At 35.0% G+C, this 18178-nt stretch overlaps 1 protein-coding gene across 1 annotated transcript in view; it reads right to left on the bottom strand.

Moving 5' to 3' along the window:
* The window catches only part of LOC137394060 (uncharacterized), a 45161-nt gene that overhangs the window by 24052 nt on the left and 2931 nt on the right, over positions 1-18178 (bottom strand). Inside the window, exons 2-10 of the mRNA XM_068080779.1 lie at positions 6022-6141; positions 4172-4341; positions 3771-3865; positions 3090-3196; positions 2462-2643; positions 2157-2277; positions 1553-1709; positions 823-928; positions 53-200 (exon numbers count right to left, since the gene is read on the bottom strand). Coding sequence (XP_067936880.1) covers positions 53-200; positions 823-928; positions 1553-1709; positions 2157-2277; positions 2462-2643; positions 3090-3196; positions 3771-3865; positions 4172-4341; positions 6022-6132 — 1197 coding nt within the window. The 5' untranslated portion in view covers positions 6133-6141. The remainder of the gene's footprint in view (positions 1-52; positions 201-822; positions 929-1552; positions 1710-2156; positions 2278-2461; positions 2644-3089; positions 3197-3770; positions 3866-4171; positions 4342-6021; positions 6142-18178) is intronic.

The following is an 18178-nucleotide window of genomic DNA, read 5'->3' as shown; positions in this document are numbered from 1 at the left end:
AAACAACTGTGCAATGCATTAACACTTACAATACAACTGTGCAATGAATTACCTGAACAATGTTCATGGTGCCAATATTCATGCTGTAAGAAGTGAGCCCAATTCCTGAACCCCAGGCTCCACTCAGGAGAGACCCGATTCCCTCTATGCCGATGCCTCTGTTAAGAGCTGCTGCTGTCGGCACAGGAGCTCCAGATATTCTGTAAGAAACAGAGGAGCACAACATTTACTTAGTGTAAAGTCTAATGCCAGAAGTACAACCCTGAATGTGTGGAGTATAAAATATCACTTCTTGTGTGAGTTTGAGATGATAGAACTAAATATATGTATAGAGGTCTCCATAACTGAAATAGAAAATAACTGTCAATATAAATTTCTTTATCGAACTGCAGTTGTTAGTTGTCTTGCCATTTCTATTACTGACCACCGAGACCAACAATAAATAGTGTCTTGAAGTTATAAACAAATTAACCAGAATTAGGTTGTAATATTCTCATGGCTCTGCTGTCACCTATATAATTAATACGTATTTACCTTGCGCATGGAGTTATGTACAAATGTTGTCTTTTTTTGTGCACAACTTAATGTTAAGACTTACTCTGTTTTTTTTTCATTTTAGTTAAAAATCTTTTAATATAAAATATTCCTGTTACTGATTGGACTGCCACTTAAAAATATCCAGACTGGTCTCAGCCTACGCTACCCAAAAAAGATAATCAACTTTTTGGGTACATCAAAAAGACTAACATACCTTTCCTGCATGTTTCATATACATGTAGTTTCAATGTTGCTTATTGTGTGATAATAACATAGCAAACAGACCTGGCAGCTGCATAATAGTCTCCCACGGACTCTACCATCGAAGCTAGAGTTGCAGCAAACATTCCAAAACAAGCACCTATTGTCACTGTTGGCACGCCAAACTCTCCTGTGTAAATATCAATATATTAATTCGCAATGATTGCAGAAAAACTGCTTGTCAATAAAACTATACACTCTGGTACTACTAGTAATTGCATTATAGCGATAACTCCAAACATTGATTCTTATTTGATTGAACTGGTGAGATGACAACTTTTCAAAGTTATCCATTATTGGATTATAAAATGTATGTATGACTTCTTAGTGGCATTGATAACCATCAACAAATATATGTTTTCCATTGCAAACTAAAGATAGAAAAAACGAAAAGACAAAAATCAAGAGCTATTGAGTGAGTTGAACAAACTTGCTTTAAAAGTTGGTAATCTAATAGTATTACTGTGGAGTCCGGATAGTGAATTGTAGTTTGTAGTAACAGACAATTAATAAACGGAAACATATAATGTTGAATGTAGTATGTTGGTGTAACAAACTAAACAATGTTGGTCATACGTGTGGAAGGATAAAACAAATATTCTGGGCATAGTTTACGTAGAATTTTGAAACCTGTAAGACAAATGTGGAAACGAGCAAGTTTAGAATACTAGATTATAGAACCGATATTCTATAATCTATTATTCTATATATGCTATGAATGTCTGTAGTAGGAAGTGAGCTCTCTGTATCTTACCTGGGTAAGGAACTCTGAACCATTTGGCATTGACAAGAGCAGACAACTTGATATCCGTTCTAGCTCGGTAGAAGGGATGTTTGCTATCATTCGGAAAATGATTTGTGTAGGTTAGAATGAGGCAGACCAAATACGCCACTGTGATAGTTAAAATCACCTGAAAGCATCCGAGGATATCATACTAATTATATAAGATGGTATCATATTTTGAGTCAATTAGGGTTGAGTCAAGCCTCATTACACATTCAATGAGTCAGTCCCTGTCGTACACATATGTTATGTGCTTATTCCGTAAACAGTAAGTCTTCAAAGCTTGTTCAACTACTCACATCCATGTACCAGCTGTCAACCTACACTTTCAAATATGAGGTAGATGGTAGGTGCGTCGTATAAAATAATGGTGAGAGTGATAGGTAGGTAGGTATGTTTGGATATAGTAGGTGTTTATGATACACCTACGGTCGCATCTCAAAAGCTATTGGGTCAAAAGTTGTACAGGTTTGTACATCATTAAGAAGGATGTAAGGCTGAGGAGATGTGACTAAGCGCAGTGGTTTCTGAAAGGCTTGAGAAAACTGTTTATTGTCTGTGTAAATCCACATACCGCAAGAAGCTTGAAAATAGGATATCCAGAGGTTGTCGAGCAATCTTTTTGTTTTTTGCTGCAGGTGCCCACTTTCACTTTCCCCATGTATTGGGTGAAAATGAGCATCAAAGCCACACAACTAGAAATACAAGTTAATTTGATGTTATATTTCTTTGGTAGTGCAACTCACCTTTCACATTTTAGACATGAAAGTTATTTAGTGCCAAGTTTAAAATCTGCTAATATGAGATGCATTCAGCATAATCTAGCATTGCTGAGCAGATATGCTCAAATAGTATAACAAACAGAAGTTGTCTACTCACAGAATAGAAATGCCCCACTGACTAGATGAAAAACTGGCAGCCAATGGGAAGAGAGGCAGACCGATAAGAGTAATGGTAATTGCAATGACTAGTGGTCCTATGAATCTCAGCAAGAAACCAAGGAGGCCAGAGAATCCCAAGACAATTTCAACAACTGATGCAATCATTATAGCTCCTTGCAGCTAAAACATATGAATACACGTGTCAATGAGCCTCAATTCAAAGAAAATGAACATACATGTATTATATTTTTGACTAAATTTTAGGACAGATGATCTAACAATGACTACTATTGGTAACGTGTTCAGACTGAGCTGTACACATAGTTTTGTTTGCTATTCTCTATTCTCTATTCTCTATTCCTATTTTTTATTTAATTATTTTTTGTTTCACAGTCTAACTTGTTTTGACCAGCATTTATTAGTAATAATAATGTTCCAATATATTCAGACAATTCGATGTTAACCTTGGTAGATGTTAACAAATGGTAATCCGCAAATTGTATATCTCAAGAGCTGCAACTACTAACACTGAACTACTGATATGAGCGTGACATCGTGAATAAATCACTAATAAGTGTTGCAGTAATAAACTGAAATAACAGTCATAAGTGTGCCAACATACTTACAGCTCTCATCTTTGTCTTCCATATCAGATCATGTTCTTCTGAGCCACTCACAATTAGGGTCTCTGTTGCGTTTGGGTTCCATAACATGTGGTCTGTCAGATTGCTACCTGCAAATGTATATTGACAACCGGTCTCAAAGCAGAGAATGTTTGAAATGCTTCGCAAATTTTTTTACGCTTTGTAAAAATACCAAGTTCAATATAAAACAGATAATTAGAAGAGAGCAAAATATCAGCATGTTTTAGAATATATTTATCGGTAAAGGTATGTATGGCTCACTGATTGTACTTTGGATCACTGCTACAATCAGTATTGTTTTTCCCTCATTTCCCTTGACCAATGGGAATAAATCATAAAATTTGTCGAACTGAAAAAACTTGAACTAACAAAAAAGATGCTCAAGAAAGACAAAGAGATAAATTAAATGCTAATATTGATTCACTCATAAAAGAATGTTATGATGGCCATAACATGTTGTTTCTATAACAAGCTACGAAAGGTGACAAACATATTAAGGTTACCACAAATGGTAAAGCAGTAATAATCAAGCAGTGCGAATGCATCAGCCATCAGCTAACTTAGCCAGAAATCAAAAGTGATTATCTTACCAGCCGTTGGTCAAAACAGCAATGCGGTGTCATAGAACTAGGAGTGACTGAACTATAGGCCTTGTAGACTTACCAGCTGGCAGTAGAGTTGGACAGTCACCAAAGTTGGAGAGAATAGCGAATGCAGGAGGCAAGAAAGATGCAGATGCTCCTTGTATTATTGGAAGCCTACAAAAATGTCTGAGAGCTCTATAAAAGTATTATTGACACAGAAGTGGTATGAAACATTAAGTATGTCAAGGCAAGGAGTTTAGCATTTCATCAAATAAGGTTCAAAATAATCAATAATCAATGTATTATGTGTATCAAATCAATCTTACAGAACCGATAAGCATGGCTAACACCAATTTATTTACAGTACATACAAATCTCTTTTCAATAATATTTCTTATTTTGCGTTATGAGATAGAAAAACTTATGTTTTTTTGTGGTTTGGTTAAACATAGAGTAATTTAGCTGCCTGATATATCACACCTGGAGCCGAATATAGTCTGCAGTAGAGTCACTAATCCACAGACAAACACCAAAGTGCTAAGTATTTCAGACTTGGCTACTTCGTTTGTCACTGGACCAACTTGAATGCAGAGCATCGGAGCAACAGCAAAGCAGGTTCCAATAGCTCCACCCATAAACACCAGTAAGTGCTACAATGCAAAAAATGTAGAGATGAAAATGAAGAATCTATGATCTATGGAAAGGGCAAGAGAAGACAGAAAACAAAGCTGCATGGAAAACAGTGATGAAGCCTACACCATAAAATAGCCATTGTCAAAATGACCGACTGACCGCAAGAGAGACTAATGAGAAATTGTATGCATATATTAATCCGCTCATTGATAGGCTCAAAAATAATATTAGATTTATTTCACACCATTAGCAGCTTGACAATAGTTTTGCATAGCAGGTTCAAATACTTTTGTAAATACATGTAAATGGGTTTTGACAATGAGAGCACAACTCCCTACTTAATTTTGTTTCTAGTTTAATTTGTTTTACAGTTAATTCTAATAGTGATAAAGCTTTGCTGAACTTTGGCAGAGGACTTTAAAAATTAAATAAATCAATCAAACTGTCAGGATAGCCTTGGAGCATTTTATGTCAAGCTAATAAATCTAATATTTCTTTTTTTAATTAGCTGTAATTCCTGTTGCCCAAACATATAATATCCATCATTACAAATCAAGGAGCTTTTTGCAAAAGACAGCTACCAGCTGTTTAACGTTAGACAGTCCATATAGCTGAATGATAGTTCAGCTGTCCTGCGTTTTTAAAATCTTGCGTAAACTATGCCCAGAATATTTGTATTTATAATTTCACACGTATGACAAACATTGTCTTGTTTGTTACACCAACATATAATTTTAATACTAATATATAGCTGAACGATAGTTCAGCTATATATTATTCATTTGGAAATAATAGAACATGCATCCACTTTGCACAAGTTTACATAAGTTAGCAAAGTACTTATCAAGTTTGTGGCTGCCACTTCCGTACAAGATTAACTTTCTGCTTTGACAATAATGTCAGTATCTTTATAGTTTATAGAGTTTATCATGTGGCTCACCACGACTTACCACGACTCACCACAACTCACCACAACTCACCCCGACTCACCACGACTCACAACGACTCACAACGACCCACAACGACTCACCACGACTCACCACGACCTAAGTAAAATTAGACAAAATATTTATTTCTACAGACATTGAAGCAACAAACTCATCTAAGATTAGAAATAAGGATGCTCATGGCTCATTAAAAATAAGGACGCTCATGGTGACACTAATGTGTTTATCATCACTCTGTGTGGTTTTGTTTTGAATACCGCACAGTTTATTAACTGGTTTTATATTAGTGTTTGTGTCATCACTAGAAGTTTAAAACTTTTAATAGCATTATTTATTGTCAATTGGTCTAGCATAGTATGGTTATGTCACTTTTTGATAATTTCGGCTTGAGGCTGCAAATGAATAGCATAAGTCAAGAATTGACAACTCTAAATACACTCACATCATAGAGCTATTGCACTAAAACAACGATAAAGTTGTGAGAAGTTGCTGAGGAAAGCATAATATACAACCTATTTTAAAATCTATTGTTTGCAATTATAGATTGGCTATTTTAAAAACCTGTTTGCAATCATAGGTCTTACAACCTGTTGTAAAACCTATGATTATCTAAATAATAACAAGGCCTAAAACCAGTAAAATGTACTATTATCTAAACAATAAATGACTTAAAACCTGTAATATATAGTGATCTAGATAATAAAACGGTTCTCTATTAAAACATAGAGCGAGCGTCTTGGATATTCTTACAGTCAATCCAATAGCTATAGATACATGCCACGGTGGAGCAGTCTCTATATCATACAACAGATCCATTTTATCTTCCTTTTTCTTCTCTCCACTTTTCGGTTGTTGCTCCATTAGTACTATCTGCAAGTATTAATTTATAATCAAATGCCAGACAGGGTGTAGAACATGAAACCGTATCTAGAAGTGTTGTTAAGATGTGTGTGGAGTGCAGATAATGATTACTCTCTGTGAGACAAGCAACTGTGAAAGTGGAACAACTCATATGCCGAGATGTCAAGTAGCAGATTTATGGACAGTTAGTGAGTACTCCAGACTATGCAAACTGATATTCATCGGACAGGATTTCATGCATATCCACAAACTCAAGTGTTGTTAACATACGATAAGGTCGAGGTTGAAGAAGATGAGTGTTTATGACTTGCTTGTCGAGCTCCTACTGTTGGAATACCCAGGTTATATTGCTTATCTAAAATAACATGTAGCTTAGGCTACTGTTTAGCCCTTTGAGGTTAGTCAGGTATTTTATAAAATAAATGCAGGCATGTCACAACTCTCTGTCTGGCCAAGGAATAAGAGGTGGGTTTTTAATAGGTTGGGAAACCTTGAGTGGAGCACAACACATTCCTGTCTAGAGCAGATCATCTATTATTCCAGTTCTATTGAAGATTGCTAATAATACTGTTAGTATTTGTAAGGAAAATCCATTCTCGCCATCTTTATATTAAGTGGTCTTAGGAGAAACACGACTATTAAAAATTTGCTAGTTACTCAACTGAACTTTCTCATAGATTATCTCCTTAGATCTCTGCTCACTAGAATTATTGGCATGATAACTTTCTAAAGTTGGTTAGCCCCAATGCTTAGAAAGCAAGCATAAACCAGTGATAAATGCTCATTAGTTTTAACAAAGTAGCTTCTAGAACATATGTGCCTTCGTTACGCCCTTAAAATAATATTTAATCATAAAAAATGATTGACTCTTTTATTAAGAGATTGCACATGGTTGGTTCATTTTAATAAAACCTTACCAAATGAGGTTCATGACATTTTAAATGTATGTCTTCTCTCTAAAAAATTGAATTTGGGCTAAATTTATTTTTTGTCTGTTTTTATTAGCAAAAAAACACTTTGATTTCTCTGAGTTTAGTTTAAAGTATTTCCATAGAGTGAAGAAACAGTTAGATGGTTATAACTTTTTATAGGGAAAATATCTTAGAGTTCTAGAACTCAACTTATTTGCATGTATTTTCAGTAATAATGTGACATAAAAAGCTACTGCGTACTGAAAGCTATCGAAATATTGCTCTGGCTCGTTTTCTAAACGCTAAATTTGATAACACTGTAACTGCGTTAACGCAGTTAATAGGTTATTTATAATAAATTTAAATTGCATTCAAGGTAATCATAAAGGTAGGAAGCATTTATGGGTTAAAACTGTTTCATTGAACAATTATGAAAGTAAAATACATTTTGACCAGATTAGTGGCATGCTATTTGGCTTCCATGATGGTAACTTAGAATTCTAGATACTTTATAAATATGTTATAACAAAAGTTTTACATAGTGCAAACTAAAATTCTAGTGGCAGCATAACAAAAGCTGCTACTGACTCTTTGGCAGCAACAGGGTTAAACACCCAGACAGCTTTTGGCTATAAGTACATAGTTACAAATACAAATTTTGACAAACTCATCGTTTTCCTTTATAACCTCAAGGTGAGCATCTTCATCTTCCAACATAAACTGATATTACAAGATGCTGTCTTGTTTACAAGGAGCACACTTGAGAGTAATATTAATAACAAAGTGCTTCAAGTTGGCAGCCTGAAAGACTGCTTCATGTTTGCGTTTATAATACAAGCGGTGTGCCATTTTAGCAAGCGCTGCCAAACTAAACTGGAAAATAATTGTGACTATAAAAAATGATGAAGAGATGGATGGATACTTTAGGCTGCTTAGTGCTTAGATATGGGAGGCACCAGCACATCAGCTACTGCTTGTACAGGCCAGATCTTCAAGGATGACCCGGTTTAGAGCATACAAAAGCAAAGGAAAATATGTCGGCATGAAGTCATTTACTACCGCAATGGTTTTACATTAATTATAATTGCAAAATTAGTGAAATACTTTGAGCCTCTATTACCTTTTTCTTAGAATAGTTTGCCTTGAAATCATTTTCTTGAAATCATGTTAATCTCATTCTGGTTAACCTTTAAAGAGTTCAAGTAGTAATAAAAACTTTATGCCAGGTGTAATCAATAAATTTCATCTTTCATTTATCAACCTGGTAGAAGAGCTAATTACGTATGCGCCATTGACTGCAGTCACATAATTGATTGCTTGACAGAAATCGTTGATGAGGTTAAGCAACTTCCTTCCTCAAATAAGTTATGGAGTGGCCATGATGGTCTTCTAGCAGTTAATCTTGTAAAGGAGCTGTGACAGTGGCAAATACTACTCATCTGGCAGAGCTAATCACAGGTCGAACAACTCCATATTAATTAGGAGTAATTTTCTCATGGAAGAATATAATATCACTAGGTTATGAGCAGTAGCACAGGTCAAGGACAACCACAAATTATTATCATTATCATTATGTAACTGACTATCTATTAGACCAGCTAAAAAACTTCATGATTAGAGCCAATCATTACCACATATCATCAACTTCTTTTGTTCAAATTTTTTTAGAGTTTTGTATAAAATAGCCTGAAATACATCCTTAAAACCAACCATAATACAAAAAAGTTATGAGTATATAATAGTTATCATACTTAATTTGTTCGAGAATGTGCTGCTAAGGAATTTAAATTACTGCGCACTGCGCACGGTAATATTGCACCATGAGGGCAATAGCTCACTAGTCGCATGTACAAGTAGCCTGTGAATATCAGTTGAAGTTGTATTTTGTTTTTGTCACACTTATATGAAGACCTCAACGGAAGAACCGTCAATGTCACAAACTGTTCAAACTGGAGATATAGCCGTTTTAAAGTTTTCAAACTTGGATATTGATCAGTTTTGCAAGGAGCTAGTTTATATTAAGTAGCGGTATCCCTAGACCTGAATCATTTTTGCTGAAAGTTTGTCACAGAGACTAAACTTTGTGGCCAGAACTATCTAATGTAAGATAAACCTAGTATTTTGAGAAAATGTGACATTGATCGTTCTTCCGTTGAGTTCTTCATATAAGTATCTAGTTTTTCTATGTTGTGCTATAAAGTCATATACTAAGTACTGCGCATTCAATAATTAAAATGTAGAGTTTTCAGCACTCGGCAGACATCTGTACAAAGGGTAGACCAACAAAGAAAAACCTATAATTTGTTAGTATGTATCCAAGCGTGAAACAGTTCTAGCATATATAAAGTCATTAATATTCTCCTGTCAGACCTCCTTTATGTTGTTCCTTTGACCAACCAACTTACTCTTTCAAAAATAGGAAACACGTTTTATGAAGATCAGTTGGGTGACAGAGCGATGTAGCAATAACCGACCTGTCAGCAGACCTGTCAGCAGACCTGCCAGCAGATCTGTCACCTATTAGAATGAAAAGAACTATTTTCTTGGCTAACCAAGCGCTCATCTTCACCCTGTTTCTGAGCAAATTTTACAGACCATTCGCATATTCGTATATTCGCAGTTTTTTGTTTTAAAGCTGCCAAAAAATGCGTGACAAAGAGGATATGATGAAACAAATTAACCATGCCAGGCCAACAAGCCGCTCCAACATGAACATGTTGATAGTTTGTATGCTTCTTTGTGGTAAAGCAAAAACCTCAAGACAAGCATGCTGCTAAGCTGACAGCTTGCAAGCAAGTGCAATTTATACAAGCATTTCCTTTACTATGCAAACACTCTGCTACCCCTCTAAATCAACTGCGATGAATTGTCAAGCTCGTACCGGAGCTAAATTTTATGATTGATGCCTATGAATGCAAGAATCTACTGTATACGAGAGCATTTGTCAATGACAGCTAGACTCTATGCTCTGATGTAACTAAGGATATTGCTCAGTGATTAGGGTTGGTCAATGGCTTAATAATTGCTGTTAGGAATCATGGTTGGGCTGCTTAAAGTAGATGTGACCCCTAAACCTAGCTAATGTCATGTTTAATTGAAATTTTGCAGTAGATCTAAGCTAATGTGCCTTTAGATATAAAATTATGTAACACCAGAGTGTAGTAATGCAACACCACTGTCTAGCTATTGTGACACCAGAGTGTAGTAATATAACACCACTACCTAGCTATTGTGACACCAGAGTGTAGTAATGTAACACTAGTGCCAAGCTATTGTGACACCAGATTGTAGTAATGTAACACTACTGCCTAGCTATAATTGTGACACCAGAGTGTAGTAATGTAACACCAGTGCCAAGCTATTGTGACACCAGATTGTAGTAATGTAACACTACTGCCTAGCTATTGTGACACCAGAGTGTAGTAATGTAACATCACTGTCTAGCTATTGTGACACCAGATTGTAGTAATGTAACATTACTGTCTAGCTATTGTGACACCAGAGTGTATTAATGTAACACCACTACCTAGCTATTGTGACACCAGATTGTAGTAATGTAACATTACTGTCTAGCTATTGTGACACCAGAGTGTAGTAATGTAACATCACTGTCTAGCTATTGTGACACCAGATTGTAGTAATGTAACATTACTGTCTAGCTATTGTGACACCAGAGTGTAGTAATGTAACACCAGTGCCAAGCTAATGTGACACGAAAGTGTAGTAATGTAACACCAGTGCCAAGCTAATGTGACAAATGGGTGTAATAGGTGCTAGACTGAAGCGTGCTCAGAATGGTACCAACATTTAGTGAGAGCGGTTTAAGATGTCAGCTATATATCATTGCACGGTTTGGCAACTGCAATATTTTATAAGGCTGAAAATCTTAATTAATTTATAAATAATTTATAACTAATTCTACCTTCACAATTCCCTAAAGATTATGTAACACGCCTTTAAACTCATGACTTCATGACCAACTGATGCCAACATCGTTAAAGGCTGGTTTACACTATATCGTCGTATGTTGACATTTTTCTTTCAGCGTTCATCGTCGATTATGCGAACCGTAAACTGATGGCATCGACGAAGCATCGCGGACACGTCGGGAAAGTTTGCAGCTGTCAAACTTTCTCGATATTTCATCGAGCATCGACGACCGCCTGTACAATGTGAACCATTTCGGCAATGTTGGTTCGCGGGTGCTGATAGCGTGATTTATTTATTTCTGTTTATGATAGTCGCTGCTAGACTAGTATTTGATTTGAGCACATAAAAACAAAAATGTTTCTTCCCGAAAAATTAAAAAGGAAAATGAGAAAACTACGTCACAGCGTATTTGCTGTTGCAACACTGATGGGTGTGTGATAGTGTGAACATTGATATCATCGACGATCACCGAAGTATTGTGGCATCGACGTCGAGATACGGTGATATAGTGTGAACCATCCTTCAGAGCTGTACAACACATTATTTGCAAACAAACATGTTGGTCTATATCGGTGGAGAAAAACTAATGCATCACTCATTAGGTAAAAGAAGTGACTCCTGATGAGCCGATAGTCCTGGTGTCCTGATGAGCCAATAATCCTGGTGATCCCATTTTATTCATTTCCGGCGCTAGATGATTTTATTGAGATTAGTTTTTAAACGAATACAACGGGTCTTAACAGAACCAGTAATTTATGCATAAGAGGAGATACTCTCACTTGTGATGAATATGTGAAGGTTGAAATTGTAAACTGAAACTGTATAGCCTATAGTGTTTCAAGTTAATTTAACTTGAAACACTATATATACATGTAGTATACTGCTATATACTACATGAATATATAGTGTTACAAGTTAAATTTTAGCTCTTTAATTCTATTAAAAACTAAAGTGTTTACTCTTGATTGGTTTATTTCATGCGCCTAACTTCTTTTATTATATGCTGATTGTCATCAGTGAAACGGGTTGCTTTGGTTTTGAAAAAAATATAAAAGTGCAAAGCTCTATTAACAACAGGAGTTATCGGTTATCTGTGATAATTAACACACTGATGATACTTCAATAAGCATAACAGTAAATCTGACGTGGACATGGTTGCCTTCACCTGTTCGAGACCAACTTTCAATGCATTGTGTAGTAGTACAGTATATTGCCTGTATCTTTCATTATTATTTGTAACTAAAGATTAAAATTATGCATCATATTGAGAGTTGTCTGTCCAATGTTGCCATCATAAAATTAAATTCATGTGATGGTATTTTTTTGCCAAGCAAAAGTCTCAGATTGAAGCATTAATAAATGATAATAATAGCTATTATTATTATTATTACCATTACTATTATAAGAGCTTGTTGTTTGTTCATCACTCTGCCGAAGCCAAGCTTGGAGGTTAGGAAAAATAATGCGTCTGACAGTGATCGAACTCAGATATTCTGCACCACTCGAAAACCTTGCTGCACTGCAGAATAATTGTGAAGATGGTTATTGCACAAGATGATCGCTCAAGGTGTACAGGGCTGCCGCCATATCAGTAACTATAAAGTTGAGAATTTATCATTATAAGAATGTTAAAAGCGTGTGTGCTATAACTCACTGTAAATTGCAGCGAGTTGCAGATTAAAAGCTTCATACATCTATAACCTTAAAGATGGACTTACACAAGTAATTTTTGTAGATTTCTCAGTAAGTATCAACTTTTTTTTTTATTTACAATTTTTTTTGATGTTTGAAGTGATCTGATTGCCAGAACGTTTTTAGATTAAAATTGATAAAACGAGATCACGATTAAAAAGCTCAGAAGAAAACGTGTGAAATGACATTATAAGTTCTTATCGTTGCAATAGTTGATATCGACTATTGCGTTCAACATTGCTGTTGAAGTGTTACACATTTCCATTATGTCAGTTTCTTGGCGACTATAGACGTCATAATCAGACTTTCGCTTGAGGGTTTTAACCATGATCAAGTTTTGTCGATTTTAATCTTGAAACATCCTGGCAGTCAGACTACCTCAAACATTAAAAATAATTACAAATCATGAAAAAGACTGACAGTTCCAAATAAAATCAACTAAAATTGTATGTAAGTTTGTCTTTAAGCTACGGGTTAAAGGAATTCGGTTCCCCAAATCAATAAACAGGATTATGATTAACCAAATCAATAAACAAGAATAAATAATCAATAACAAAGTTGCCAGACAAACATTTATCGTTTAATAAGAACATCAATAAGTATTATGCAACACATGAGAGAATTTGTAGAATTTTTTGTTTTAATTATGTTATTTCCTTATTGTTGTTCTTGCAGTTATTGAAAGGAGATAAGAGTTGGGATGTAAATATGAGAATAAAAGTGATTCATTACTAATTTATACTTTAGGCATGCGGATGCAAAAAATACTGGTTACAACTTATCACATTAGGAGAGCTTTGAAAGGATCTTGTACAATCCAACAGCTGTTTTTACCAATATCTCTTTAATAATAGCAAATCCAAATCGTCTATTTTATGATATTTGTTCATTATAAACTTTGATTAAATTTACAACATCCGCTCAAAGAATACCACGGCATATTAATACGGAACCTGATAACTCCTACAATGATGCACAAGTGTTGTACTCGAGGATTAACAGCAAGTTTGGTTTTTTATCAATAACACAATTAACTTAAATAAATAAACTTAGGTTTGATAAAATTATAAGTTTTTTTAAGGCCGAAGACTAAAAAACTTTTGCAGCAATTTACTAAAACAATGAAGTATGTTCCAAATTTGCTGGAGCAATAGATTATGTAGTGGAATGCTATCTTAGACATGCTAACTCACATAGACATGTAATTTAGTATGGATACTGTTAGCACTGCTAACAATGCTAGAGCTTTAGGAAAGGTAAAGTGCCGGCTGACTTATACCGCAGGTGGAGTGCACACTAGCACTTCTTTGATTGACAAACTAGTTAAGCTCAGAGCCATCCCTTAAGACACTGCTACCACGATTGTGTAAGTTGAATATCGGGAGTTGTCACACTTGGCTTGTTTTCTATTGAAATAGAAAACAGCGTTGTACTGGGGATTCAGGTCTGCTGATTGTGATTATGAATGACAATGGCACATCGGCAGCAGCAGAAGTGCTTCATGAAGAGGAGCAGCGGCATCTACCAATTTTGTTTATCATGGAGTGACTCACTAGATTTGCACCAGCGCAGAGTTGAATGGTTGGTTGCTCACTCCAAGAGTTGTCAAAGTCTTCTAACCCGGGATGATCAGAGATTCGCACTATTTTGAATTACTCTATTAATCACTTTATTAATGACGTTTTGACTAAAATTAATGAGCAAAGTTAAAAATTAGACCGAAACTAGAAAGTAGAACTTCCTAACTTCTTCACCTCAGATGTCAAAATCCACAGCTAAATTTACAAATAGCAGTCTCCATGGCAACAACAAAGATTATTTTGCAAATTATTTTTTGCCGCTGGTGATTCATCACGCTTTGTTAGATTCATGGCGGAATAAAAATATTTTCAGGTTTTTTTACACCAAAGAATGCACATAATCCTTAATGATTCGCCATTCTTAGTCGAGTCATTAACTATGATCGCTATGCTATGAATCTGCTAAGAGTCAAAGTGTACACGCCGCTATATTCATATAGTTAAGGCCAAGGCTCTCATAAAAAAGGGCCAATCATGTCATTTCTCTAACCTTAAAGCCCAATCTCTGAGCTGGCTTTTACAATAGCGCTAAAAACACAATTAGTTTAGTGAATATCATTGTTTATTGTTTAAAACAAGTTTACATTTTTAAAAATAAACATTATTGTTTTACATTTAACGTTGTAACTGATGTCGCTATGTAAAACAGGTTGCAGTAGAGCTTATAGAGCAGTTTGTCCTCCACAAGTGCGTAGATTTGTAACAGCTGACAACCGATGTTAATGTCATAGACCGTCATAGGCTATCAGAGAAAAATGCAAAGACTAGAATGTAGAAAAGAAAGATTGAAATATCGTGTTTCTAATTTTTACAATGTTAAACATCCTTAAAATGTGCCGCTAAAAGTGTGTATAAACAGAAATAATCACTAAATGGATGTAGAGCATGTGTATTATGGGGTTATTATGGGGTTATTATCATGTGTATTATTAGTATTATTAAATGTATTTATGGGGTTGCATGTTCCTAGAAGGATTAGTAGATGATCGGAGTAACACACAAGTTCCATGACATTTGATTGAGGCGGTAAGTGAACTAGTCTTGAGGATAAATTTATGTAACCTGCATCATGTTTCAAAACTCCTTGATGGTCAGATATCATGAACCTGTGTACTTCTAATTATACACTTTTAATCGTAGCCAATACTGATATTTATACTAGCTGTAGACATATCATGAGCCTGTGTACTTCTTATTATACACTCTTAATTGTAACCAATACTGATATGTATACAAGCTGTAGACATATCATGAGCCTGTGTACTTCTTATTATACACTCTTAATTGTAGCCAATACTGATATGTTTACAAGCTGTAGACATATCATGAGCCTGTGTACTTCTTATTATACACTCTTAATTGTAGCCAATACTGATATGTTTACAAGCTGTAGACATATCATGAGCCTGTGTACTTCTTATTATACACTCTTAATTGTAGCCAATACTGATATGTTTACAAGCTGTAGACATATCATGAGCCTGTGTACTTCTTATTATACACTCTTAATTGTAGCCAATACTGATATGTTTACAAGCTGTAGACATATCATGAACCTGTGTACTTCTAATTATACACTTTTAATCGTAGCCAATACTGATATTTATACTAGCTGTAGACATATCATGAGCCTGTGTACTTCTTATTATACACTCTTAATTGTAACCAATACTGATATGTATACAAGCTGTAGACATATCATGAGCCTGTGTACTTCTTATTATACACTCTTAATTGTAACCAATACTGATATGTATACAAGCTGTAGACATATCATGAGCCTGTGTACTTCTTATTATACACTCTTAATTGTAGCCAATACTGATATGTTTACAAGCTGTAGACATATCATGAGCATGCGCACTTCTAATTATACACTTTTAACTGTAACCAATACTGATATGTATACTAGCTGTAGACATATCATGAGCCTGTGTACTTCTTATTATACACTCTTAATTGTAACCAATACTGATATGTATACAAACTGTAGACATATCATGAGCCTGTGTACTTCAAGTTACGCACAAGCCGTATCATATGTGTACAGATATATTGATGACTGCTTGGTACATGATAGCCTTGTTTATTCAGCCCTATTTATTTAGAATTACATATTTAAAGAAAATAAGAATCAGCTCACCTATATGATATCCTTCTATATTATAGACAAGCAAAGTAGGCATAAAAATATGATAGCTAGAAAGGTAGCTGGCAGACACTAAGCCATAGTTGAAATACATGTACAATAGAAAGTATGAGGTATGATTCATGAGCGAGTTGCACGCTGCAGGACTCGTTTCACTGTCACTATTGTGTTAAAAACTAAAAGGTCCGTTCAGCAGGGGTAGCGTGTCACAACATTGGCATTACTGTGACAATGCTGTGATCATGGCAATATGAGCAGCTCTATCATAATACTGCAGGCAGGCCAAGCATTTACTGAGTGATTGGACAGAAACACCGCTTTGTAGGTCTTAAATATGTGTGTATAGAAAAATACGGTACTGGTGGCTATGGAATGATAATCTACATATGTGTATGATATGACAATGTACCTGTGTATAAAATAATAGTGTGTGTGTTGGATTGTAATGTACATATGAGCATAGAACGGTATAGTACATCTGTGCAAAGAAGGACAGTGTACAAGTGTGTTTTGGATAATAGAGTATATACCGTAAAACATCTAATTGAACGCCATGACCCTCTATTTTTCTACCTTTCTTCTATAGTGGCGGTCAATTATAGGCGGTGTTCAAATAGAGGCTGGCGCTATATTTTTCAAATGGCGCGTCAAAGTTTTGGGAGGATAAATTTAGCCCTTTTACGAGCGAAGCTAATGTCATCTATAATTTGCCCTCTCTTTTTGGTGGAGCGATATTAAACTTTTCAGATGCAATAAATCTGCTAACATAGCTCCAACTTGTAATTATCTCTTACAAGTATGCATTGAGAAACTGAGAAATAGCCCTACCAGTTGCTATCTATTGCTTGCGATTGTCCTGCAATGATTTTATAGCCGGTGTACTACTTTGGAATTTGTTGGAGCTTTCAACTTTTATTTCATTCTACATTTGAAAACATATACATGTTTTATATATTTATTCAACAATGTTAAATAAAAGTTCATTGCACTTATTAATATGTTTGCTACAGTTTGCAGCCAAAACTAGTTTTTATGTGGAATAGAAGTGAAGTTGTGAGCATTAATCCATTGCAAGCCGTGTTAAGATAGCCACAAGGATGCTAATAAATAATATGTTATGAATCTGCAAATTTATAAGTTATATAATGATAATCTCTTAAATACTACAAATAAATATATTCATGAACAAGTGACATAAATGAACCATACTTATGTTACATGCAAAAACAAAAATTAACGTTTCTAAACGAAAATATTTGCATCGTTTGCTCGGATAGCTGCGTTCTGATTGTTGCTTTCGATGGAACGAACAACTTCTGGTTGTTCTACACCTTCCACAATGTCTTCCGATTTCAACCTTTTTTCTGCACTGCTAAACTAGTCAATATTAGCGTTCATACAATTTTTTGGCAAAGCAATACTTTTACGCATTGCATTTAGCTCAAATGCAATGCGTAAAAGTTTTGCTCGCTAAACACAGCCTTAACCCTAAAACTAGTCGTTCATATACCATCGTAAATTTAAACCGGTTTTTATATACATGTACTTTGAAGTATCAAGACTACATTAAACAAGGAACTACTATTAGCCTGTGGCGGTTATTAATTAATTCTATAGTGTTATCGATTAATTCCTTTTCACAGTTTTAGCGAAAAGAAGCGAAAAGTTTGACATCGGCAGAATTGATTATTATTAATGTAAACGATTCATTACTAATATGATTTTGTGGAAACCTTTTTACTGATCAATTGATATTATGGGTTTGTACAGATCAAAGACTGTCA

Source organism: Watersipora subatra, chromosome 4 (genome assembly GCF_963576615.1).
Source record: "Watersipora subatra chromosome 4, tzWatSuba1.1, whole genome shotgun sequence".
NCBI lineage: Eukaryota > Metazoa > Bryozoa > Gymnolaemata > Cheilostomatida > Watersiporidae > Watersipora > Watersipora subatra.
The sequence above is the reverse complement of the archived record's forward strand: the minus strand, read 5'-3'. Positions and strand labels throughout refer to the sequence as shown.